The sequence below is a fragment of the Pseudopodoces humilis genome, chromosome 29, assembly GCF_049639895.1.
Source record: "Pseudopodoces humilis isolate 2021_Gansu_Grassland_sample_001 chromosome 29, ASM4963989v1, whole genome shotgun sequence".
Taxonomy (NCBI): domain Eukaryota; kingdom Metazoa; phylum Chordata; class Aves; order Passeriformes; family Paridae; genus Pseudopodoces; species Pseudopodoces humilis.
The window spans coordinates 2,025,791-2,050,977 of record NC_142228.1 but is presented as its reverse complement, the minus strand read 5'-3'; the positions used below and the strand labels follow the sequence as shown (position 1 = coordinate 2,050,977).

The following is a 25,187-nucleotide window of genomic DNA, read 5'->3' as shown; positions in this document are numbered from 1 at the left end:
AATAGCCTGATGAATATGCATGTGAATTTGTTAATTAAGTTAATTATTCTGCTGAAAATGCATTCGTCTTCCAAGGACATTTTCCCAATGATTTTTACATGCTTCAGTCATTAGTCATGCTGTATTTTATCAGGGAAATGAGTTTGCTTAAGTTGCAAAAAAAAAAAAAACCAAAACAACATAAACGGGAAAAGGGCTGAAAGAAAGCAGGAAAACAGGAAAAAAAGGGAGGAAATAAAAAAGAAACAACAACAAAAGGGGAAAAATGGAAAAGAAGGAAAAAACCGGAAAACAAAGCACAGAGCAAGGCAGGAACTGCAGCTCTGGGGGAAACTTAGGGGAAGAAGCAGGGCTGCAGGTGGGTGCAGGTGGGTGCATCCTCCCCTCTCCCCCTTCTTCCCCTCTGATGACAAACTTTTTTTTTCCTTTTCTCTCTCTTTTTTTTTTTTTTTTCCAGTGCCAAATTTCCAACACATTAATTAATTGTTGTAGCCAATTAACTGTAGTTGTGCAAATGAGTTTAGCACTAATTACCATGCAGTGCCTGTAATCACATAAAAAACTTGCTGAGAGGTGGAGGGAGCGGAGGGGGGGGAGCGGGAGCGGTGGCGGGGGGACACGGCGGGGGGACACGGCAGGGTCCCGGTGGCCCCCGGTGTGGCGGGGCTCGGCTGGGGGCAGGTGACGGCGCCACCGGTGTCACCGGGGCTGGCCGGGGACACGGAGGGAGTGGCCGCGCTCAGGGTCACGCGGGGGCAGATGGCACCGCCTGTGCCGCTCCGTGCTGCGCCGTTCGGTGCGGAGCGGAGCCTCGCTGAGCCGTTCCCCGCCGGGCTGTGCCGCCCCACGGCAGCGGGAAGGAGCAGGACCGGGGCACCGAGCGGATCCCCGCGGTGAGAGCCCATCCTGCCCGTCTCTCCCGGCCGCGTCCCCTCTGCCCGCCCGGTGACATTCTGGGACGTGTGGGGACACTCTTGTCCCCCTGAGCAGGGCTGGGGTGGCCGGGCTGAGGGACCGCAGCGCTGGGCTGGCACCGCCCGGCCGGGACAGGGGGTAGCCGGGGCCGTGTCCTCTCCAGCAGCCGGGCTGGCAGCCGGCGGGCACCGCGGACGGGCTGGCTCCCTGCCCGGCCGGAGGATTAGCCGTGCCATGGATACGGACTCCGCAGGGAACGCTGTGCTGCAGGCCTGAGGCTCCGGTGGCACGGCACGGCACGGCGGCATGACACGATACGGCACGGTGCAGCCTGCCATCCCCCCGTGTGGCACCGCCCGTCGTGGCTTTGCCCGGCCGCTGCCCCCCGCCCGTGCCCACCCCGGTGGGCTCCCGCAGCCTCCCCCGCCGCCCCCCGCCCGGGAGGCAGAGAGTTAACGCGGGACCCGCCGCGCTATAAATTTTGCATCGTGCGGGGCTGGGGGGAGCTGGGCGGAAGCCAGGGGCGTCTCTAGGTAACAATAAACACCCGGGCAGGAGCAGCTGGTGCCCCGACCGCCTCTGCATCACAATGCCGGAATCACGCTAATCAACCGCCCGCACCGCGCCCGCACCGCCCGGGCACCGCCGGGCTCCGGCCGTGGGCAGGGGATGGCCGTGGTGAGGGCCTGACTGGGGTGGGGGTCCCGCCATGGGGAGGGTTTGGCTGCTGAGGATGTGGCCATGGGGAGGGTTTGGCCATGGTGAGGGTCCAGCTATGGCAAGAGTCTGGTCAGGGTGAGGGTCCGGCTGTGATGATGGTCCAGCCATGCTGAGGGTTCTGGCCACGGTGAAGGTCTGGACATGGTGAAGGTTTGGCCATGGTCAGGGTCTGGCCACGGTGAGGGTCCAGCCATGGCGAGGGCCACCCCCAGGGCTCACATGCCACCCCCACTCACCAGGGAGAAGGGCTGGCGGCCCAGGCCCCGCCTGCTCCCGGCAGAGCATCCAGGGATGCCAGATAAGATGGGTCCAACCCCCCAGCCATGGCCACTGTCACCGGTGTCACAGGGCCAGGCTCTGGTGACACCACACTTCCCTGGAAAATGCCAAGGCCACCATGTGTCACCCTGACACCACGGTGGCTTTGTGGCTGGCTGCCCCAGCAGCGGGGAGCGGGCCCAGGGCCAGGCTACGACCCCCAGCATCTTCCTATCCCCCCTCGTGTGGCCGGTGGCTTTTAGGGCCTGGAGTTTGGCCACCGTGTGCCAAGAGCTGGGATCTGTGGGGGCTGTGCCCCACCCGTGATGTCCCCCCGGGCAGGCTGGGGGTGCACGGGGCCATGGGGACCGCGGTGGCCGAGGGGGTGACAGTGGTGGCCGAGGGGGTGGTAGTGATAACCGAGGTGGTGGCAGTGGTGACCGAGGTGGTGGCAGTGGTGGCCGCTGTCCCCGCTGGCTGCCGTCTGCATTCCAGCGCAGGAGGCAGCTGTGCCACCCCCCAGTGCCGCTAAATATTAATGCTGCCCTACATTGCTCCGCGGCACCTGCCACGGGCGAGCCCCGCCGGCCCTCGCGGGGGTGAGCGGCTGCCCCGGCACCACCGGGACTGCGCCAGAAGGTGGGGGGGACACGCCAGACCCATCTGTGTCCCCTCCCCAGAGCCAGGCGGGAGGGACAAAACGATGAAGGCACGGGGAGCACCGAGAGCGCTCGTGCTGGGGCGGAGGGAAGAGGGGTTGGGAGCTCCCCAGATGCCGCCCATGACCCCAGGATCCTCCCAAGAGCAGATTTGGGGCAGGATTTGCTGGCAAAAGCAGCGGCGAGCGGATCTGCCTCCGCCACCACGGTCGCCAGGCGCGGCTGAGGACGTGGCGCTCGTCACTCGTGTGCCAGGCGACAGCGGGGGTGGCCCCGGCGCCCGCCTTGAGCCTCAGCCAAAAGTCCAGAGCCGAAAAGTAGGGGGTGATTGATGGCAGCGTTTGGCGCGTAAGGGCACCCGGCGGCCCAATCCTCCCGCGGCCCCAATTCCTCCCCTGCCCCTATTCAGAGATCATGTTGTCTCATGTTGGTCCCAGAGGCGCCATTAATTAAAAATACATCCAATTAAATGGCAGGTGAAAGCGTGCAGGCACAGTCCCCCCGCGCCTCGGCTCAGCTGCGCCGGTGGCAGCGGGGAGGGCGATGTGCCCGCCCGGGGTGCGGTGCCAGGTCCTGTCCCCGCTGCCACCGCCGCCACGCCAGGCCCTGTCCCCTTCGGGACGTTCTTTGGGGCGCTGGGGTGGGGTCACCCCGCCTGTCCCCCTCCCACAAGGCCGGGCATGGCAGGTGGCATGTGGTGGCAGCCGCCAGGGGAACGTCCCCAAAATCGAGGCGCGCTCACCCCCGGCTCGGCGGAACGTGGTGGCACTGCCACCTCCTCGGCACGGGGGCTGGGATGTCCCTGGGAGGTGGCACCGGGGGGTGCCCACCGGGGAACCCCCCGGGCGGCGGCGGCTCCGCGTTCCCGTTAATTGGAGCCGCTAATGGCGGGCGCTTCCCGCTCCGGGTGCTGGCAGCAGGCACCAGCTGTGCCACCGCCAGCGCCGCCGCTTTCATCAAGCTGCCAGGGCGAGGGGACCGGGCCAGGTGGCCCCATGGCACAGGGACGGTGCCACCCCCCCTGCCATCCTCCTCCCGCACCCCCAGACCCTGCCCGAGGAACCCGCACCCCATCCACGCCTGTGCCAAAAAGCCGCCCGTGCCCGCAGAATGCGGCATCTTGATGCCAAGGGATGGAAAATGCGGGATGCCACGGGATGGGTAATGTTCGGGGGGCTCACACCCCCATCCTTCCCCCCAAAACCCAACCCCAACACCTCCTCCATCCCCCATCCGTGGCCTCCAACACCTCCAAGGGTTTTTTTTTTTTTTGGGGTGGTTTTATCCTTCTCAATCCTTTTCTTCTTTCCCCTTTCCAAATGCCAGGGAAAGGTGTGAACGGATTTTTGGAAGGAAACGTCTAAATTGGATGAAAAACCTTTAATGCCGACAGCCGGAGCAGCTGGAAGGACAAATATAGCCGGAGAGGAGGAGGAGGAGGAGGACGGGGACGCGGTGGGAGGTGGTGGCCGTGCCGAGAGCGACACCTGGTGACAGTCACCCCCCCCCCGGACACGTGTGAACACGCGTGTGGCACCCAGGTGTGTGCGCGCACCCCGGGACATCCACCCGGGACGTGCGAGGCCTCCTCCAGCTGGAGATTCCGGCAGGAGCCCGTGGGACGCGGGTGATCTGCTCCATGGGAAGGCCCCGTCCTCCTCATCCTCCTCCTCCTCAGCATCCCATCTCCATCCCCATTCCCGGAGCAGGCCGTGCCCGGAGCACCGGGATATTCCCGAAGCCAGCGGGACCGGATGGGGCCGCCACCACAGCCCCAAGGCCCCGAGAGCACCGCGGGCATGAGGAGGGAGGAGAGCTGCGCCAGATCCCACATTTCGAGCCGATGGAGCCGGGAACGGTGGGATGGAGCAGCCAGGAATGTCGGGATGGAGCAGCCGCCGCTCCAACGAGCATATTCCAAGCGGGAACGCCGGAGATTTACAGCGCCGGCTCCGGGCAGCCCCCGGCCATTTGGCACGGCAGCTGCTGCCGAGGAAGTTCAATGCCAAAATAAATTAAATGGCATAAAACGGCCTGGTCACCTTTGGATCGGGATGCCGCAGGAGCCGGGGCCACGTGGGGCTTTGTCTGGCGGCAGCGGGAAGGGAAGGTGGGATGTGAGGATGCTCGGGATGGCATCGCGTCCCTTCTGCCGCGCCGGGAGAGGCTCCGGAGCCCGGCGGAGCCGCGGGCAGGGACCAGGAGGGCTGGATTAGGGATCCAGCCGAGTGCACGGGGCCCAGCTGCCCCCTCCATAAATCAGGGTGGGCGCTGGGGGCTCGCTCCCGCTTTCCCAGGCACCGGGAAGCGCCCGGCGCCGCCGCCACCCCCCCACCATCTGCACAGGGATATATTTTAAGACGTGTCAGCGCAGGGATCGGAACCAGGAGAAAGGAGAGCGAGAAAGCCGGGGCTGGAGCGGGAGACGGCGGCCGGGCTCTGCGGGGATCGAGGCACGGACACGGCCCGGGGGATCCAGAGCCCCCCCGAGCTTCAGCGAGGGTCTGCCCGAGCCTCAGCCGAGCTGGAAGGAGGCGATTCCAGGAGCAGCTCTGGCTCCCACCATCCCAAATTCCTGCCCGGCGCACGAGGGTTGGGACAGACCCTCCCGAGCCCTTCAGGAGCCGCGATGGGGTTGGGAGCAGCAGAGAGAAACGGCACGGAGGGGTTTGCGCGGAGGAAGGGATGGATGGGGGGATGACACAGCTCCCTCTCCCTGCCCTGCTGGCTCAGGCTGGAGCACAATCCATCCCCTCCGGGGTCCTCCCCGGTGCCCAAAGGGCTGCCAGGAGCTGGCAGAAGGTTTGGGGCCAAATCTCAACCTCAATCCTTCCCTGTGCGATTCCTGCAGCACCGTTCCTCCCTCTCTCACACCTCAACCAAACCATGCCCTGCTCCAGCTGGGGCATCCCCACCGCATCTTCCAGCCGGGGGAAACCCAGGGCTAATGATGGCTTGGAGCTTAATTAGAGAGTGGAATTTGGGGGCTTGCAGAGGTTGGCAATGCCAAATCCCACCCCTCTCACCGGGAGGGAATAAAAGGCTTTCCAAGGAAAACACAAGTTACCGTGTGATTCCAAAGGCTACGGGAAGCAACGGAGCAAAAGGCAAGCAAGATACAGTAACAGGAAATATTTAATTTTCCAATCTTCACTTCTCCATTTTTATAAACTGAAAAGAAAAGAAAAAAAAAAAATTTAATATATTACAAAATATCTGTACAGAGACAAAGGTACAACCGAAAAAAGGCGCGCTCGGTCTCCGAAGGAAACTCGGGAGAGGTACAGCAAGAGTCTGAGCAGAGGCTTCTCTGCTGGGAACTGCTACAGCGGGAGAGTTTGGGATTGAACCCAGAGCTGGGATGGGGGAAGGAGAGGGGAGCTGCCCTCTCCCACCCTTGTCTGGATTGAATCCTTCCAAATGCAGAAATCCCACCCGACTCCGTGAATCCTTTTGTCTTCCTTGTGCAGAGCATTGTAAAAAATTGAAAAAAAAAATAAATATAAAATGTGGGGAAATGAAGGAGGTGATGGAAGGGAGGAGTGGTGGCACAGCCCCCCAGGCCCCGGCCAGGCTGGTCACCCCCAGAGCCTGCGGGCAGGGATTGAAAGGCTCCTGCTGGGACCAGTTAGGAAAAACCACTGGGAGAGGAATAACCAGTCCCTGCCTGGAGAGGTCGGGGGTTCGGAGAAGGGAATGGAGGAATCACCTTCCAGAGGAGCCCCGAGGGTCCCTGGGGACAGCTGGCAGGAGCAGGGACAGATGCCTGGAATGTCCATCCCTGGCCGGAGCTGGGACAGGAGCCCCCAGGGCCGGCCCTTCCCAGCCCTGCACAGGAGCTGGAGCTGTGCCAGAGGGACCCAGCTGGGAGAGGCCACCCCAAACTGGGACTGGTGACCCCCAAACTGGGACTGAGCACCCCCAAACTGGGACTGGTGACCCCCAAACTGGGACTGAGCACCCCCAAACTGCGACTGGTGACCCCCAAACTTGGACTGGTGACCCCCAAACTGGGATTGAGCACCCCAAAACTGGCACTGAGCACCCCAAACTGTGACTGAGCACCCCCAAACTGCGACTGGTGACCCCCAAACTTGGACTGGTGACCCCCAAACTGGGATTGAGCACCCCGAACTAGGACTGAGCACCCCAACCTGGTACTGGTGACCCCCAAACTGCAACTGGTGACCCCCAAACTGGGACTGAGCACCCCCAAACTGGGACTGAGCACCCCAAACTGGGACTGAGCACCCCCAAACTGGGACTGAGCACCCACAAACTGGGACTGGTGACCCCCACACTGGGACTGAGCACCGCGAACAGGAACTGGTGACCCCCAAACTAGGACTGAGCACCCCCAAACTGGGACTGAGCACCCCCAAACTGGGACTGAGCACCCCCAAACTAGGACTGAGCACCCCAAACTGGTACTGGTGACCCCCAAACTGGGACTGAGCACCCCCAAACTGGGACTGAGCACCGCGAACAGGAACTGGTGACCCCCAAACTAGGACTGAGCACCCCAAACTGGTACTGGTGACCCCCAAACTGGGACTGAGCACCCCAAACTAGGACTGAGCACCCCAAACTGGTACTGGTGACCCCCAAACTGGGACTGAGCACCCCCAAACTGGGACTGAGCACCCCCAAACTGGGACTGAGCACCCCCAAACTGGGACTGAGCACCCCAGACTGGGACTGAGCACCCCCAAACTGGGGTGACACCGACAGGAGGAGGTTGAGGACGGCTCGTTCCCAGCAGCTTTCCTGGGAATGTGCCAGTTTGGAGAGACAATAAACAGGCATCGGCTTCCTAAGAGGATTCAGCACAGGAACGAGACTTTTCCTTCCAAAGGGGATGGGATTGGGAAGAAAAGGAACAGCAGCTCCATGACAGCCCAGAGGGAAAGGGAAAATTGTGAAATTCAACCCCTCTAAAGCCCCTTGGTGGGTTCAGTGTCTCACAGAACTTCTCTCTGCACATCAGGTACGAACTAAGTTTAAAAAAACCAAACCAAAACAAAGCCAACGATAACAAGAAAAAAATAATAAAAATCCCAAACCCCTACAAATTTCCAGTGGAATTCTGCAAACAACGTTGCCCCTCAGTGCTGGGAGCCACCAGTCCCTGCACATCACCAGCAAATAAAAATAAAAAATATTATCAATATATTTAATTTCTCTCCCTTGCTTCCTCCCACGGCAAAGCTGGGTAAGGCAGGATCTCCCCAAGTGGAGAAGCATCACCTGTTCAGGTGCATTTATTTAAATTTATCTCTCTGTATAAAATAGAAATTAAATCCTGTTAGTAGCAAGAAGATCTCTCAGCCCACCCCAAAATTCCCCTCCCCTTTAACACTCCGGAACTGTCGGCTCTAAAATTAAATGTTTTCCATAGGAAAGGCCTATTTGGGGAAAAAAAAAAAAAAGCTGATAAATAGGTACCTTTGTTTTATTCATCTCTTTTTAAGTCTCATTGAAATAAACAGCGCAAGGGTCTGTGGGAGGAGAAAATCCATCGTAAATACTTCCTTGACAACAACAAAAATAGAAATATGCTCATGGAAATGACACAGGAACACCTGGGAAACCTCAAAGGGCTGAGATGCAACCGACCTTGGCAGGATGGGCAGCACCAGCTCAGGATTCCGGGGACAAATCACTCCCATCTGGTGGCAAATCCCACCAGGTGTTGGGATTTTTGTTTCCTTTTTTTTAATTCTTGAAGTGTTCTGGAAGTCACAAATGACAAATCCCCGTTTTTTCAGGGAGGTGTTCTCCTCGGCTCTTAAAAAAACAAAAATTAAAAAAAAAAAAAAATCCACCAAAAAAAAAAAATGAAAAGAAAAAAAGACAATTCTCACTGCCAAGTTACAGCAGGAGGGATCCAACACCTGGAGACCCTTCCCAAAAATCAATGTACTAAGGCTGCTGTCACAGGGGACAGGACTGGCCCTGGAGCAGAGGGAAAACTGGATGTTTTATGGAAAGAAAACATCAAAGAAATGAAACACAACCAGTGTCACATCCCAGGTCCCCACTACTGGGATAACCCATCCAGGTGCCTCTGCAGCAATAAATTCCCCTTTTTCATTTTTTATTTTATTTTTTTTTTTTTTGCCTTGAGGAAATGGGGAAAACAAACAAAACAACGACAGAAAAAATAAAAAATGCTTTGGGAAGCGGCCTCCCCCCAGCCCTCCCTGACCCACCGGCAAACTCCAGTGCCCAGCTTGGGGAAACAGCATTTTTTTGAATTCCTTCTTCCTTCCATTCCTACTTTTCCATCAATCCCCCCCTCTCCTGGCTCAGTTTGCTGGGGGTTGGGATTATTTTTGTCACTAACCAAGCACGGGAGGCCACTGGGGACCCTCTGGCAGCTCCTGAGCGAGGGAGGGATGCCCAGGGAGCTCTGCAGCAGCTGAAATGCGGACGAGACCTTGCTCTGGCCAAAAAAAAAAAAAAAAATTAAAAAGGGAATAATAAAAAAAAAAATAAAAATAAAAATCAAGTCCTGTGGCTAAAGGAGGAGAGGCAAGGGGGGAATCCCAGCAATCTCAGTAGGGAACCCCCCGGCCCCGGCCCCCCCGTGGAGGCACTCGGCCAGGCCCTCGGAATGTCTTCCCATAGGAAGACGGTGCCTGGGTTGGGGCACCCCAGCTGTGACCCGTTCCTGCCCCACTGGAGCCGGCTGCTCCCGGCCCCAGCTCGCCGTAACTCTGCATTTTGGCCTCTGGATGTAGCAGCGCGTTGCTGTTGCTCCCCTCGGATTTGGCGAAGGATTGCCCGAGCGAGTGGATGGTGACGGGGGCTCTGGCGAAGCGCAGGTCCTGGTCCCCCGGGAACTGCACCGAGCCCGTGCCCTGGTAGCTGCTGCTCTCCCCAAGGTGGCTCACGGAGCCCAAGAAGGTCCTGCTTTTCCCCAGGGGTTGGGCAGAAGGTTCTAGCAGAGTCTGGCCCGGATTGAGCTCCTCGGCACCAAATCCCCCCTCGGAGCTGTCGGTGCTGTAAGTCCTGGCGGGGTGGGAGCGGCCGTAGTCCGGGGCTGGCGGGGCCAGGGGCTCCTGCGCGGCGAGGCCGAGCGGCTCCGGGTCTGGCTGGGAAAGGAGCTGGAGCAGCGCAGCCGTCACGGCCGGGTTCAACTCCTGGGCTGCTCCGCAGAGATCCCCTTCGGGCACCGGAGGAGGCGGCGGCGGTCCGGGGGGCTCGGGGGGTCTCTTCTCTGGTGGGACAATGCCGGGAGGACACGCTGTGGAAGGGTGACTTCTTTTAAACACCGTTTCAAACAGACACAAAGACATTTCTAAGCAAACCAAACCAATCCCTGCCGAGGCCGCCCGCTCTGGGATGCTCTGGGAAGATGCGGAGGGAGAGTTTGAACGCTGGCTGGGAGATCAACGTTCGTTAACAACGTTTGTTATCAACGTTCACTAACAACGTTAACAGCGTTCATTAACAACGTTCATTAACAACGTTCATTAACGCTTTGGCCCCGGCTCTGAGCACCCAGCTCACCGGTAACAGCTGTCCCAACACCCGGGAACTCCCGGGTCAAAGGCTGGTTCCGAGCAGGAGGCAGATGTGGAGCCGGCCCGAGCTCTCCCCGGGGCCGGAGGGATGCGGCACCGCCCGGCCCCGGCTCCAGGATGGGACAGCCACAAAAGCCAGCCCAGCACACGGCTGCCAGCTCCTGGGTGTCCCCACGGCACCCTGTCCCTCCCACCCACCCCAGCCCTGCTGCCCCACCTTGCCAAGAGTCAAAAGAAGCTCGCCCCCCCCCCCCGAGTATCTGCATTGTCCTGAGCACGAGAAAAGCCTTCTGCTTCCTCCCCCCGCTCCCCCGTCACCCCTGATTTCCTCCCCACATCAGGATTCGTTTCCCTGCTGGAAGAACAAAGCTGGGTGACCCCCGGCCCCCCCTGCTCTGTCCCGGCCTGGGAGGAGGGAGAGGGAGCAGAGCACTGCCCGTCCCCTGAGGGTGACACAGGTGACACCAGGGAGGGGACACCACCTGCTCCCCAAAAGCAGCCCTGCGACACACCTGAGCACGGGGGAAGGAATTACTGGCGATGGCAGAGCCCGTGCACACCTCGTTGGAATCAGATCCTCAAATCATTGGCAAAACTGGTTATTAAAAAGGTCAAACTTTATTGTGAAAACCAGTAGTCTTCCAGGACCACCCCTCCACCCGTATCCGTCAGTCCACTTTGAAAACTAGATTGTATTGAAATCCAGAAAAATAAAACAACAACGGGAAAAAAAAAAAATAAAACAAAAAACAAAACAAACAATCTTCAGGTAAAATTTGTAAAGCCAAGCTGATCTGGGGGACAGCAAATCATTCCAAAGAATTATCAACAGAGAACAACGGCATCGAATTCCATCTGCTCTACAGTAACCTAGTTATCTTCCAGGACTAGGGCAACAACAACAAAAAAATAAAAAGGAAAAAAGGAGGAGAAAAAAAATAAAATAAAATAAAATAAAAAAAAAAAGCACGATCACAACTGGCTCGTGGTGGGCGGGTGTTGAAGGCACGAGAACACAGCACGTTCAGCTACATTGCAGGAGGTGGGATCGGGCCAAAACAGGCTCCCCGGAGAGTCTGAGACATACTCAGGAGGCGCTTCTACAATTTGGTGAGGTCGTCACAGGCTGATGCTAATAAATTCAAAAAATCAACAGAAACAAAAAAAAAAAAAAAAAAAAAAAAAAAAAGACATGGAGACATTTACACTCACCTTTGGAAAGAAATCCGAGAGCTCACTGACACAAGCAGGGTTTTTTTTTTTTTTTAAACTATAAGAAGCAGCAGTTGGGTTCAGCTTCAGGAGATGCTGAGTTTTTCAGGGCTCAAAAATCAGCTCCAGGTAGAACCAGGCACTCGTGGATGCTCAGGTTTTACCTACACAGCTGCCACTATCCCTCCCTTCAGCACTCACCGCTATTTCAGCTCTTTAAAATCATCTCTGCAGGTTTATTTATTTATAGATATATATATTTTTTTTAAGAGAGCGGGGAGGGGATGGTGAAAAAGAGCTGGGGAAAAAAACGCAGAGACGCAGCAGCATCCTGTGCAAAAAAAAAAAACTCCCTGCATGTCTAAACTGATTGCTGTGGGGCTTGAGGAAGAACTGACCCTCCAAACTTCCCTTGCATTTTTGGGCAAACCCCAAAACCTCCAATTCATCCTCACTGACCCACTGACAGTAGAACACTCATGGATTTTAGGGCATTTATTTGCCTGTTTGGGCTGTTTGCAGCTCTTCAACCTCCTGAGCAGTCCAGTACTTACCACGGGGACGGGGTCAAGGGTCTTTTTTCCTGATGTCCGACCACATCCTACCCCCTTCCCTCCTCCCATCCCCTCCCTGCTGCCTCTCTCCCAACACTCCAAGGCCTCTCTCCTGGCTGCAGCTCAACCAGCAGCCGGGACGCTCTCACTGCTCGCATCAGGCGTGTTTTATTTACCTGTGCTGTCCTCGGGATGCCTCGTCGGGGTTTTCCTGGGCCCCCGCTGCTCGCTGCTCTTCTCCCCGTTGCTCTCCTCCAGGGTTATCCCAGGCTCCTGGCTCTTCATCAGCTGGCTCAGCAGAACGGCCAGCACGTTCTGCATGTCTCCCTGAGCGCTGCCTGCGTCCGGAGTCTGCTGCTCCTCCGCCACCTCCGCGGGCGGCTCCTCCGCGGCTTCCTCCGCCGCCGCCGCCGGGGGCTCGTGGTGCTGCGCCGTGGCCTCGGTCAGGGCCGTGATGGACTGGTTGAGAGCCTCCAGCTGCTGCTGCATCTCGGGGTTGGAGTGGACGTTGAGCAGCTGGGCCATCTGCGGCACGCTCAGGTCGGTCTGGCTCTGCAGCAGGTTCAGGAGCACGGCCAGCTCGCTCTGGTTCAGCTGCTGGGTGATGTCGCCCAGGCCTGCGGGACACACGGGGAGCACCACCGGGGACGTGAGGTTTGGGGTTCTGGCACGGCACGTGGCAATGAACAGCTCTTCCCCGTGTCCCACAGCCAGGAACACCTGGTGCCCATGTCCCACAGCCAGGAACATCCCATATCCACATCCCACAGCCAGGAACATCCCATATCCACATCCCACAGCCAGGAACATCCCATATCCACATCCCACAGCCAGGAACATCCCATATCCACATCCCACAGCCAGGAACATCCCATATCCACATCCCACAGCCAGGAACACCTGTTCATCACATCCCACATCCCTTATCCACATCCCACAGCCAGGGCCAGCCCTTCCCCACATCCCACAGCCAGGAACACCTGGTCCCCATATCCCATAGCCAGGAACACCTGGTCCCCATGTCCCACAGCCACAATCCACAACACCCAGCAATGAACACCCCTTTTCCACGTCCCATAGCTTCCCTGTGTCCCCGAGCCATGATCTACATCCCACAGCAATAAATACCCTTCTTCACATCCCATAGCCAGGAAAACCCCTTCTCCATGCCCTAGAGCCATGATCCACATCTGACAGCCAGGAGCAGCCCTTCTCCATGTCCCACAGCCAGGAACACCTGCTCCCCACATCCCACAGCCGTGATCCACATCCCACAGCACTGAACACCCCTTCTCCTTGTCCCACAGCAAGGAAAACCCATTTTCCATGTCCCACAGCCAGGAGAACCCCTTTTCCACATCCCCCAGCACTGAACACCCCTTCTCCACATCCCACAGCAAGGAACATCCTGTCTTCACATCCTGCAGCACTAAACAACCCTTTTCTACATCCCATAGCCAGGAACACCTCTTTTCCACATCCCACAGCACTTGGGGACTCCTTTTCCACGTCCCCCAGCACTTGGGGACCCCCAGTCCGTGTCCCCAGCCCGGGGGAGGCAGGGATGCTCGCTGAGGAGGATTTTGGGATGCGGTGCCGGCGCTCCCAGCCCCCGCTCCGGCGGCACGGCAGCAGCACCCCGTGGTACTGCACACACACTGCACCCACAGAGCTGCTGCTGCTGCTGCTGCACTGCCCCCAGACCTCCCCAAAAACACAGCACACGTGGCTGCTGCTCACAAACAGCTCAGCCAAGCCCCACTGCTCTGCTCCCGGGTTTGGGAAGTGTCCCAGGCCATGGTGGGGAGGGTGAGGGGGAAAGGGAAGCGCTGAACCCACAGCACAACAATCACAGCACGGCCCCTCCCGAGATCCCCACAGATCCAATCACCCCTTCCTGCTGCAGGAAGGCTTTCCAGGATGGAGATCTTCGGGATGCAGGAAGGGCGTGTTCCCTGACACAGCACAAGGAATTAGGTCAAGCAGAAGGCAATTCCTTGCTGGGAGCTGGCCTGGGATCACAGGACTCTGTCCTGACCTGCAAGGATCCAGGTTATCCTAAAATACATCCTGGGAGCGGCATCACCTCCCTTCGCAGCCCAGTGACAAGTGACAAGGGTGTCCCTTCACACTGCCAGCGACGCTGCAACTTTTTGGGAATAAGGGTGCAAGGCTTTGGCTTCAGCAGCTTAAAATGGAGCTTCTCTTGCTGGTAGGCAATGGAGAACGGGACATTCTTTTCCCAGCTGTTTGTTAATCCGAGCACCACCTTTTGTCCATCTGCCATGTTTCACTGAACACATGGATTGTGCATTCCCTGGAGCAAGAACTGTCTTCCCCGTTACTTGTCAGCACGGCATTGGACACAAAGGAAGCCTCAGCCCCTATCTGGGTTTTTGTAAGGCTTCTACAGAACAATCAGGGCAGCTTTGTGTAAATCCACATTCCTCCCCTCCAACTATTTTCTGGACACAGGAGGGTTGGTCACTGCTTGGAACAGTGCACAAGTCCAGGTCCTGCCAGTCTGGACGATCCTTTCTGCAGCAAAGTGCAATAATGTTAATTTTTGCCCACCAGCCTGACACTTCCCACACCTCATCTTCATATAATTTATCAACAAGATCAAATTTCAGCTCATTTGCACACCCTGGACATGGCTCCACCTTCCAGCCTATGACTCCTATGATTTGTTCCTCCACTGGCTGAAGTGACTCAACGACTCCTTTCATCATTCAGCCTCTTTTAGAACTAATAACACAGCCCAGAACAAATTCACAGTCAGCTCATCAGTGACTTCTGAGGACCAGACAGAACCTTCTGCGTCTTCACAGCACAGAGAGGAGGGGAAAAAAAAAAAAAAAAAAAAATAAAAGAAATGAGGACAAGAAGAGCCTGGAATGCCCTTTCTGCAGAATTAGAGGTGAAAGAACCAGACTGGCTTAAAAAAACAGACACAAACCTCCCACACCCAGGGAGGGAACACACCGGGAGCCTTTTCCAGACCCAGGTGGGCACTGACCTACTGCATCTGCAGCACCAGGCTCTGCTTTGAGCTGGGCAGGCTGGGGGGGCACAGGACTGCTGTTGTTTTTCACAGTGTCTGTGCTGGTAACAGAGGTAGTTTCTTTCCGAGAAACTTTTGATACCGGAGGCTCCTCCACGGCCATCCCGCTCTGCCGCTGCCGCCGGCGCTTCTTGCTCCACAGCTCGTGGCAATCCTGCCAGTGGGGGAGGCTGCAAGAGAGCAACGAGTGAGAAACACGGCAGGGAAAACAAGGGAAAGCCTCAAAACCCACGGGAAGCTCCTCAGAACACATCCCAGAGCAGCTGTGGCTGCCTCTGGATCCCTGCAAGTGTCCAAGACCAGGCTGGATGGGGTTTGGGGACACCTGGGATGCTGGAATTTGTCCCTGCCCATGGCAGGGGTGGCACTGGATGGGATTTAAGGTTCCTTCCCACCCAAACCATTCCAAGATGCAACTTTCTAGATCCATGTAACATTGCTCCGCTTGTACAGATGGAGAAATGGACTCGGGAAGGGATATTGGGAAGAAATTCCTCCCAGTGAGGGTGCTGAAGGGCTGGAATGGATTTCCCAGAGAAGCTGGGAAGTGTCCAAGGCCAGGCTGGAGCAACCTGGGCTAGTGAAAGATGAATGGCAGGGGTGGGACTGGGCGATTTTTAAGGTCCCTTCCAACCAAACCATCCTGGGATTCCATGATCCCTGACTGCAGCCAGGCTGTCACAGCAAGGGGTAGGTCCTAGAGCCACGAGAGGCAGTGTAAAAATCATTTACTTTGCACTGGGATCTCACTGCAGGAAACACAAAACCAGTGAGTGCAAATCCACCGAGCTCTGGGAGTCTGGGAGTGTTAGGAAAGGCCTTTCCTTGAGAAACACTGATCTCAAAAGCTGTGGCTCCACTTGCACACAAACCAAAGTTTTATCACCTGCATGACTGGAGTGGCAGAAAATTGAGTGACACTGCTCAACCCCGGCAGTCAATTAACACACAGCCTTAATGAGGCCCAGGGCAGAGACAGGGGTGTGCTACATCTACTGCACATCTTCCAGAAGAGCTTCAGAGCATCTCACAAACATTAAACTGGGATTTATAAACCCAGCCTGTCGTCAGGCAGAAAAACAACAGCACAGGAAAAGCCGTTTGCTCAACCACATCACCAAATACAAGGGCAGAGTCGACAGAAAACCCCAGAAATCATGATTTTGACTGGAAAAACCGCCTTGTCTCCCTCCCAAAGCTCACGGTGGGGGATGGCAGCTGGGACTTACTCTGGAGGTGCCATTTTGCTGAGGTCAACGTCCTTCAGGAAGTCACTGTGCAGGGCCTGCTCTGCTGTGCAGCGCTTGCCGGGGTCCAGCGTCAGCATGTGGTCCAGCAGGTCCAGGGCAGACGAGGGAATGCTGTGGGGAGAGCGGGGAAACACGGATGAGGTCATGGAAAACGTCTGGAAAAGCTCAGTGTCAGAAGGACACCTAAGGGGAATGCAGAGTTCGTTGTTTGTGATGCAGCAGCTCAAAGGCACCAGCAGGTGTGGGGAGTGGCTGCAGCTGTGCCAGGCAGGTTTAGGCTGGATTTTGGGAAGGGTTTTTCCCCCCCAGAGGGTGCTCAGGCACTGAACAGGCTCCCCAGAGGATGGGCACAGCCCCCAAGGCTGGCAGAGCTCCAGGAGTGTTTGGACAATGCTCTCAGGGACAGGGTGGGAGTGCTGGGGGGGTCTGTGCAGGGCCAGGAGCTGCACTGGATGATCCTTGTGGATCACTTCCAGCTCAGGACATCCCATAACATTTCCACTCTGATTTTTACCACGAGAAGCACGAGACAAACCCAGACAACATCCCCTTGAAGACACCACCCTTCCAGGAGAGCTCCCAGCCTGGAGCCCCTCTCTGGAGGGGGATGAGGTGTTTGGAGAGGGGACAGGGAGCCCAGCCCGGCCCAGCACGACTCACAAGGAGAACTCCTCGCGCAGGCGCCGCCGGTATTGCTTCTTGGGCTTCATAGTGTTGAAGTAGGGCAGCTTGATGACATCTGGCCACACGGCTGGGCAGGGGCTCCCACAGAGCCGGCTGGGCAGCGGGGAAGCACAGTCAGACAGGTGGAATTCAGCCAGGAGGAGCAGAGCCACCCACCCCAGGGAAAACATCTACATCCCCTAGGAATAAACCCAGGGCTGGGCACGGCTCAGGTGAGGTGTTGAAAAAGGGAGGTATCAGGAAAAGGAAAATGCTGAGCTTGAGTTTATAAACCATTCAAAACAATGACTTTTTTTTTTTTTTTTTTCCTTACTACAAATGTTAAAATTTTGATGTTTCTTACTTTAAACTTTCCAAGCTCACTATATTTTAGTATTTTTACAATAAGGGTGGTGAGGTTTTGGAAAAGGTTGCCCAGAGAGGCTGTGGAGTTTACACCCCTGGAAGTGTCCAAGGCCAGGCTGGACAGGGCTTGGAACACCCTGGGACAGTGGAAGGTGTCCCTGTCCATGTCAGGGGTGGCACTGGATGGGCTTTAAGGTCCCTCCCATCCCAAACCATTCCAGGATTAAAACTTCCAGCCTGAGAATTAATTCAGCTTCGTAATTTTTGGACTCAACACACAGCAAGGTTCACTGAGGGTACATCAATCAGCAACCACACACCTGATGTAGGTGTGGACACCTGACTATTCCCATCTGCATTCCCAGGCATTCCTGGCCCTGTTTTTCCAGGCAGGTCAGAGAACAAGAGCTCTCCTAACTCGCTGCTTGTGTGCACGAGCAGCTCCTGCAGCACCTCCCCTCGCAGACATGCGTGTGCAAAGCTTTACCTGATTAATTCAAGCTGAGCCAGTTCCAGATTGGCTTGAAAAATAGGCTTCTTTGTAAACAGTTCCCCGAGGATACAGCTGGAAGGAGGAAAAGCAAGAGGTCACGACAGCAAACCCTGGGGATGAGCGTCTGAACACGGCAGCGCTTGTGCTCGGGAGCAGCTTTGCCTGAGGAGAGTGATTTGCATCAGGGCTTGTAGTGACAAAGTGACCTGTGTGTAGGAGTCCCCAGCCCTGGGAATCACCTCCTGCAAGTGGCTGCTTGGAGCAGGAAGCCCCTGACACGTTAACTCTTTGCAGGGAAAGGAGGATGTGTCAGTGTGACAGGAGCCACAGCTCCCATTTCCTCCCAGCTTCAGCTTTTGTTTGCATTTCCAACTTCCCTCTGCTGGCCCAAGCCATGCCCAGCTGCCCGTGGCTGTCAGGGCCAGCAGAGGAGCTGGGTTTGTGCACACAGAGCTCTCCAACAGCTGGGAGGGAAGGAGAGGAGAGAGGCAGCACCCCTGGCTCCTGCAGCCCTCCACATCTCTCCTCAAGCCAGCAGCAATCAGTGCCAGAGGCAGCTGGGAGATGCAGGCTGCAATGGGAATAACCCCGTGCGTGTGGAACAGGAACTGAGCAGCAACTGGGCCTCACAGTCACTAATTATGATTAATTACTGGTTTTCCCAACTGCTCTTTGTCTTATAAAGCCTGCTGAAGTTTAGTTGGGAACATCCCAGTGGGAAGTGCACGCTCTGGGGAATCCAGCCTCAGTTCTACTGCTGAATCCTCCAGTCTCTGCCTCTCAATCACCTGGAGAAATGTTCCATCTTTGTGCTGAACTGCCCAGACTCTCGTTCCCCAGGCTTCCTGTGCTACTCAAACTTCCTGAAACCTGAAATTTTTACTTAAAAATGTTTTAGCTGAAAAAAAACCCCCAAAAAACCAAACCCCAAACCAATCAGTGGCAAACAGCAACCTAAAGAGTTGAGAGAAAAATTCTCCAAAAAACACACTGAAGGAGCGAGCAGCACATGTGTCACCCCTCTTGATCCCAGGAGTACACCAATATCAGGTTGGCTTGCATTTTAAATAGTAAAAAATTTGTTTATCACACTTTCTCACTTCAAAACCAGGGCAAACCTCATTCTAGGAGTTTTTACTAAGTGGTTTTAGTGAGGGGACAGACCCCTGCCCCTGACTGGGAAGCATTCCTGTCTCATCCCAACACCCTGGGACACGTCCAGCTGTGGGAATTGGCACAAACCAAGGAGCAGAATTCCCAGAGGAATGCTCAGGAGCTGCTTCCAGAGGCAGGGAAGCTCGGCAGGACTCACCCACAGCTCCACACGTCGATGGCAGGGGTGTAACGCTCCTCCCCCAGCAGCAGCTCTGGGGGTCGGTACCACAACGTGATGACTTTGTTGGTGTAGGGACGGCTGCAAAACAAAAAAAACATAAATAAAAACTCATCCCAAGAGCCACAAAACCCTGAAAAACTGCTTGTTTTTACTTCCCAGCTGCACTTACACCTGTTGGTGGCAGCAGGGGGGGTTTCAAGTGTCTGCACTTGCAGAGCACCAGGCTGAGTTAAAAACAGCTGAGGAGGCACCACGGATTTTACAGGAATCACAACTTGCTGTAGGTACCCAAGGCTGAAAATTCCTGACCCTCAGCAGGCTGCCATCACTGAATGGTGACTGATCTTGGAGCAAAACCCACTCCAGGGCAGGTCAAAGGCAAGCAGAGAAGAAGTTTTGGCTCATTCTGAGCTGCTCTTCTAATGAAAAGTTATTGAAACCAGCCAGGAGTGTGTTTGTCCAACAGCTGGAGCTGGGTGATACCACTGAAAATCATCTGTCAGGACTTCCAAGTGAGGGCTTGTGTGGATACTAAGAAGAAGGAAGCTCATCCCACCCAGATAAACCCTTTTCCTTTTTCCTCACCTCTCCTCCGAGCTGTAGAGCCGGGCGAGCCCAAAATCTGCAAGTTTGATCTGCCCACTGAAAGACAAAAAACAAAAAATCAGTTAATCCACACAATTATGGAATGTACTGTAAGGGACCCATCAGAACCCAACTCCTACTTCAACCCCAGTTAAAGGGTGAGGAAACCCACCCCTGAAGCAGAAAAGCCTGACAAAGCCACATTTGTAGAATTACTGCCAAGCTTAACTCTCCAGTTCTGACTGAATGCTTCAAAGAAATGCAAAGTTTGGGGAAAAAAAATTAAAAAAAAAAGAAAAATCACAAATAATTCAGTGTCATCTGCATCACAAACCCTTCCCCCAACAGGCCAATGTCCCAGAGAGTTTTTTTAGGTGAATATTCAGACATTTGGGTGTAATTATGGACAAGATTCTTCTCACACCTCCTGCTCCTGAGGGTGAGGACAACGCTGTGTGCTCACAGCTGAACCCAGGGAAAAGAGCTTGGAGGGATCTGCAAGAGGATCCACTCCCAGGTTACCTGTTGTTCAGTAAGATGTTGGAGCACTTGATGTCTCGATGAAGGAAATTCTTTTTGTGACAGTAATCCAGACCCTCCATTAACTGTTTCATGAAAGACTTGATATGGTCCTCTGAGAAATGTACCAAGCCAGATTCTAGCAGCCCCATTAGGTCATGGTCCATGTACTCAAACACAAGGTAAAAGGCACCTGGGATAATAAACAGAGAAATGGATGAAAACAAAAGGAGAGGCACAAAAAAAAAAGGAGATTAAATTGTTGAAAGAGTCTTCATTGTGCACAATTCTGCTGGAGTTGTTTTTTGTTTTAGCAGCCCTGTGCTGTTTTGGGCTTACTGGGTGTCCTTTTCCCTCCTTTGTTTTCCCAACAAACAACAAAGCAGCCTCACCAAGCTGACATCTGAAATTAAATAACATTCAGAATCAATTCCTCTGAAGCTCTGGACACATTTACCTCCATGCCTTGGTTATTTTTTACAAGAGAGTTTGTTGAGGGATCACTGCCACGCATGGCTTGAATTTGTGTTTGGGTTCTTCTCCTGGAAGAGAAGATCCCAAACAAGAGCCAGAGGGCTGCCGAAACTTTTTACACAGTGACTGAGGACAAAGAACTTTTCACACTATTAATAAGTTTGTTGCCACTAATCAGTGTTAAAAGTGACCCTGTAAAGGCTATTTTTTTTTCAGACTGCCCTCCTGTGACTCTGCAGGAATGCAATCATCCTTTGATCAACTCATGAAGCTGCAACCTGTCCTTTGGGGTGAGGCCAGACCCAGATCCAACCCCTGGAGGAGGAACACAAAGGAGCAAACTGACTCCAGAGTTTTACACTAAACCCAGGGGCTGCATCTCACCTGTGGTGAATGCACACCACCCCTGCAGCCACAGCTGTACCTTTGTCCTTCTTGAAATCCAGTGCATCTTGCTTGTCCGTGACGATCTCCTTCATGTTGACGACGCTGCGGTGGATGAGCTGCCGCAGGATTTTGATCTCGCGGATGGCTGTGATGGGGAATCCTTCCTTCTCATTGTCCAGGCGCACCTTCTTCAGAGCCACCAGCTCACCTGCCGGGCACAGCGGGGTCACAGCCTGCTCACCTGCACTCCCAGGGCAGCTGGGAGCAGCCCTGAGCATGGAAAATGCCCCACTGAGGGACAGCAAAAGCAGCTTTGGTTACCTCCCTGCTCGTTTTAGCTCATTTGCTCTGCTAGGAGTTCTCACCTGTGCTTTTCCTAACCTGCTCCAGCAGAAAGGGGGAACTGAAGTTTACCCTGGAATTTCTCACAAGCTCTGCTGCAATAAAGTCTGACAATTTAAAAAGCAGGGGTTCATCTGGCACCTGCGGCCACCACAATCTTCTGACCAGACCTCAATCCACACCCCAGGGCACAGGATCTCACCAGCAGAGCAGGAACCTGGACGCTGAACTCAACAATAGGGATACACACACTTAACAACAGGGATAAACTCGAGATTCCAGAGCTCCTGCTCTTCTGCCCCTCCTGGAAAAGCTTCTCCCGGGGCTGCAGCCCCTTCTGGTTCTGCAGGTATTTCTCACTGTGGAGCAGCACTGGCAGGGAGCTGAGCCAGACAAAGCCCTGCAGTGGAATTTACCTGGAGCCATCCTCACCTGTGTCCTTGTCCTTGGCTTTGTACACCTGCCCGTACGTCCCTTCTCCGATTATCCCGATGATGTCGAACTTGTCCACACAGCGCTTGCCCCAGTCGCTCTCCGTCTGTCTCCTCTCCCCGTAGCGAGGACAACAGATTCTGCAGGAGGGAACAGCTCTGTGACACACCTGAGGGCTCCAGCTCAGTGTCATCCCACAAAAAAACACCTGCTTCCACTGGGTTAATCCCTAAAAGCAAAGCTCAGGCACCGTTGGCTTTGCGCTCCAGGAATTGGAATGTTGAGTTTAATGTATTTTTGCTGTGTAATCCCAGCTACTCCCAATCCAGGCTGAACAGAAATATTATCTTGGATGGCATCATCACACTACAGCAGGACAAAAATAAATGTCTGGGATATCCAGCAGGGTGCTGGAGGTTTGGTTTTTATTGAAAACATCAGGGGATTTTGCTCCCTCAACAACTGCTTTAATTTGTTATCAGGGAGAGTTCTCTATGCCTTGAACATGGAATCACAGAATCCCAGAAATGTTTTGGGTTGGAGGGGACATGAAATATGATCCAGTGCCACCCCCTGCCACGGGCAGGGACACCTTTCACTATCCCAGGGTGCTCCAAATCCCCTCCAACCTGGCCTTGGACACTCCCAGGGGTGGGGCAGCCACAGCTGCTCTGGACACCCTGTGCCAGTGCAGCTCCAGGGCCAACACTTCAATCATGAAGTGCATGAAAAATCCAAATCTCCCATTTTGGAACAACCAGCTTTTGAAAGCAACAGAGCTTTATAGAGAGATGCTCATCCAGAGGTTTCTTCTGGCTAAATCAAAGAGAAAAGAGCTTTTGGGGTAGATGTGGCTGAAGACACATGACACACTCCAGCAACTTCTGCCTTTAATTCTCAGATAAATGGGGCAAGCTGCCTTTAGCTGAGGGTCCAAATGTGAAACCACTCACAGGAAACAGTCATTACACTGAATAACACAGAAACAGGAACTTGTTTCCTCTCTTATTTCACTTCCCTCAATAAAAAGCTCTCAAACCAGTGCGGGGACCTGAGAAACTCAAAGATTAAAAAATAATTTAAAAAAAAATTAAAATAAATAATAAAAAAAAAAAAGAAGTCAGCCTTACTTTGGTCTCTTTTTGAAGGGTTGCTGAGGTGGTGTGGCTGCCTTTGGTTCCGGGGAGTCGGGAGGAGATGGGTCCCCCCCAGGGAGCTCTGGTGGGAGCGGGAGGTCCGTGAGTAAGTGTCGTGGTCTCTGCTCTCTGTCCTTCTTCACAGGTTTTGGAGGAAGAATCTCTTTTGGACTAAACTCCGAAAAGTTAATACAACACAAAAGTCAGACTCGACAGCCAACTCAAGAAATAAAAAAAAAAAAAAAGCTGCTGCAGGACAGCAGCTCTGGTTGACAATGTGAGGTTTAAGTGTCAAAATAAGCACATTCAAATATAAAATGAGACAGTTTAAATTTACAATGCTAATAACACCAGGAGAGAGAAGTGTGAGAGTTGAGCACATCACGAAATGAACACACAGGTCTGCACTAGAACTTGCCCAATTTGCACAGATCAGAACCAGTAATTCAGAGTTTCCTCTGAGGCAGCTCAGGGGAGCAGCCAGCACACACTTTCTGACCTCCACTTCCTCTATTTACTCCATTTATCACCATGAAATTAAGTGCTTGACTTGGTGAGGACCACTATAAACACAGACCCAGAGTTAAACCTTCCTCCACAAGAGACTTTTAACCTCTTAGCAAGGACTGAGATGTGGCTTTCACTCCCAAACGCTGCTGAGGAACCAAAAGTTGATTTTTAAAATCCAATTACCAAGGGCATCAGGAGTTTGGTTTAGGCTGGCAGGAGCTGCATGAGCAGAACCTACTTTCTCTTTCATGTATTCAGCGAGGAGAATTCCTAGGTTTGAGTAGTCACGAATTCTCCATGCAAATCTCTGATTCACCAGGAAAAGGGGAAAAAAATAAATCAAGAGATCCAAACAGCCTTCCCAGGTCTGTTTTTAGGGCAGGGAGCAGGTTTGGAGTCTGCACCATCAGGTCTAACACTTCAGAATAAATGAACTGATGGAAGTAGGTCGTTTTATCCCAATTGTTTTATTAGAAGCTGTCTAATCTGCACGACAATCTCTTGTGAAATCTACTTAAGGAAGGAGGAAGACAAAAAATGCCAGAAATGGGAGAGGTAGATGGGCTGAAACTCTCCCCTCATTGACAGCAAAATCCTTAGGAGCAGGAAAACTGTATTCAAATATCTACAGAGAATCAGATGGAATTGTTAAGGCTGGAAAAGATCAAGTCCAGCCATGAACACTGCCACATTCTCTACTAAACCACAAAAAGACTCAGTCTGTGCCCAGAAATCTCTCAAAAACAACTTATTTGTAAGCCCACAGCAGGAAGGACAAAGGTGTGTCTGGAGAGTGAACCTGCAGTGCCCAGCTCTTGCCCTTTTACCCAAAATTCCCATTTTCTTGCCTTTTATCTGTTCAATTCTCTATTTGCACATCAGCACTTGGTTCCTCTAAGCTCAGCTCCCCCAGGACCCCTGGGCTGGTCACCAGGGGGAGGAAACCAAACAGAGCCTTCAGAGCTGCCCGAGCAGGGAGAAGACCAAGAGTGAACAGCAAGAACACAACAAAACCTCTGTGGAGCTCCTTTCCTCCTCTCCTCTGAACCAGCAGGGCTGCCACCCCAAAAGCACCGGGGCTGCCACCCCAAAAGCACCGGGGACGTCACCCCAAAAGCACCGGGGACGTCACCCCAAAAGCACCGGGGGTGCCACCCCAAAAGCACCGGGGGTGCCACCAGGTGATTGCTGTGTGCCCAGGAAGCTGCACAAGCTCGGCACCTTTGGAGAGCTGTGTCAAACCAGGATAAAATTTGTACCAATTCTTCCTAAACAGAAATTTCCTAAATTTCCTCCTCTCCTGGTGAACCACCCGGGCCTAAGAGCATTCCAGGAGATGGCTGTTCTGGAGAGGTTCACCACTTGGACAAGGTGTGTTCTGCCCTTGGACACTTCAAAGCCCGATTTCCAACCGTGTACTTGCCATGGGCTTGGGGCTGGAATGTTCCCCAGGCTCAGCAAAAGTCCAGCTCAAAGAGTTTTGCTCCTAAAAACGAAGGCAACTGGTGAAGGGTGAGATTCTGCACAGTCAGGGCCACATGGAACTGCCACCAGACTCAGCAAAACAAGAGGGATTTCCCATCCTTTTATTGGGAAAAAGCCACACAGAGCCATTTACTGAGCATCACCCTCATCACCCCAGCCTTGAGGTCAGGCATAAAACACTTCCACGGAGCTAAGCCACACCTGGGTGGTAAAAAAGAAAAAGAGCTCTAGGTGTGAGTGGTTCAAAAAAATAAAATAGAAATTTGCAGGAAAACTCCTGGGATTGGAAAAGAGGGAA

General features: G+C 54.2%; 1 protein-coding gene across 4 annotated transcripts in view; it reads right to left on the bottom strand.

Moving 5' to 3' along the window:
- Positions 1-5,679: 5,679 nt before the first annotated feature.
- CDK12 (cyclin dependent kinase 12) overlaps positions 5,680-25,187 on the bottom strand; it is a 28,767-nt gene continuing 9,259 nt past the window's right edge. The window contains exons 3-16 of one of the 4 annotated variants that reach the window (XR_015774649.1): positions 22,889-23,065; positions 21,759-21,898; positions 21,022-21,192; positions 20,127-20,316; positions 19,605-19,661; positions 18,996-19,097; positions 17,678-17,755; positions 16,822-16,938; positions 16,141-16,272; positions 14,867-15,081; positions 12,024-12,464; positions 8,169-9,801; positions 7,998-8,050; positions 5,680-5,723 (exon numbers count right to left, since the gene is read on the bottom strand). Coding sequence is in view for 2 of the 4 variants with exons in the window: in XM_005531412.3 (XP_005531469.2) it covers positions 9,110-9,801; positions 12,024-12,464; positions 14,867-15,081; positions 16,141-16,272; positions 16,822-16,938; positions 17,678-17,755; positions 18,996-19,097; positions 19,605-19,661; positions 20,127-20,316; positions 21,022-21,192; positions 21,759-21,898; positions 22,889-23,065 (2,512 nt within the window). In the remaining 2 variants the exon portion in view is untranslated. Of the gene's footprint in view, positions 5,724-7,997; positions 9,802-10,613; positions 11,214-12,023; positions 12,465-14,866; positions 15,082-16,140; positions 16,273-16,821; positions 16,939-17,677; positions 17,756-18,995; positions 19,098-19,604; positions 19,662-20,126; positions 20,317-21,021; positions 21,193-21,758; positions 21,899-22,888; positions 23,066-25,187 lie in introns of those variants that run through there. The other 3 variants (XR_015774650.1, XM_005531412.3, XM_014260187.2) reach the window with 3 other exon arrangements.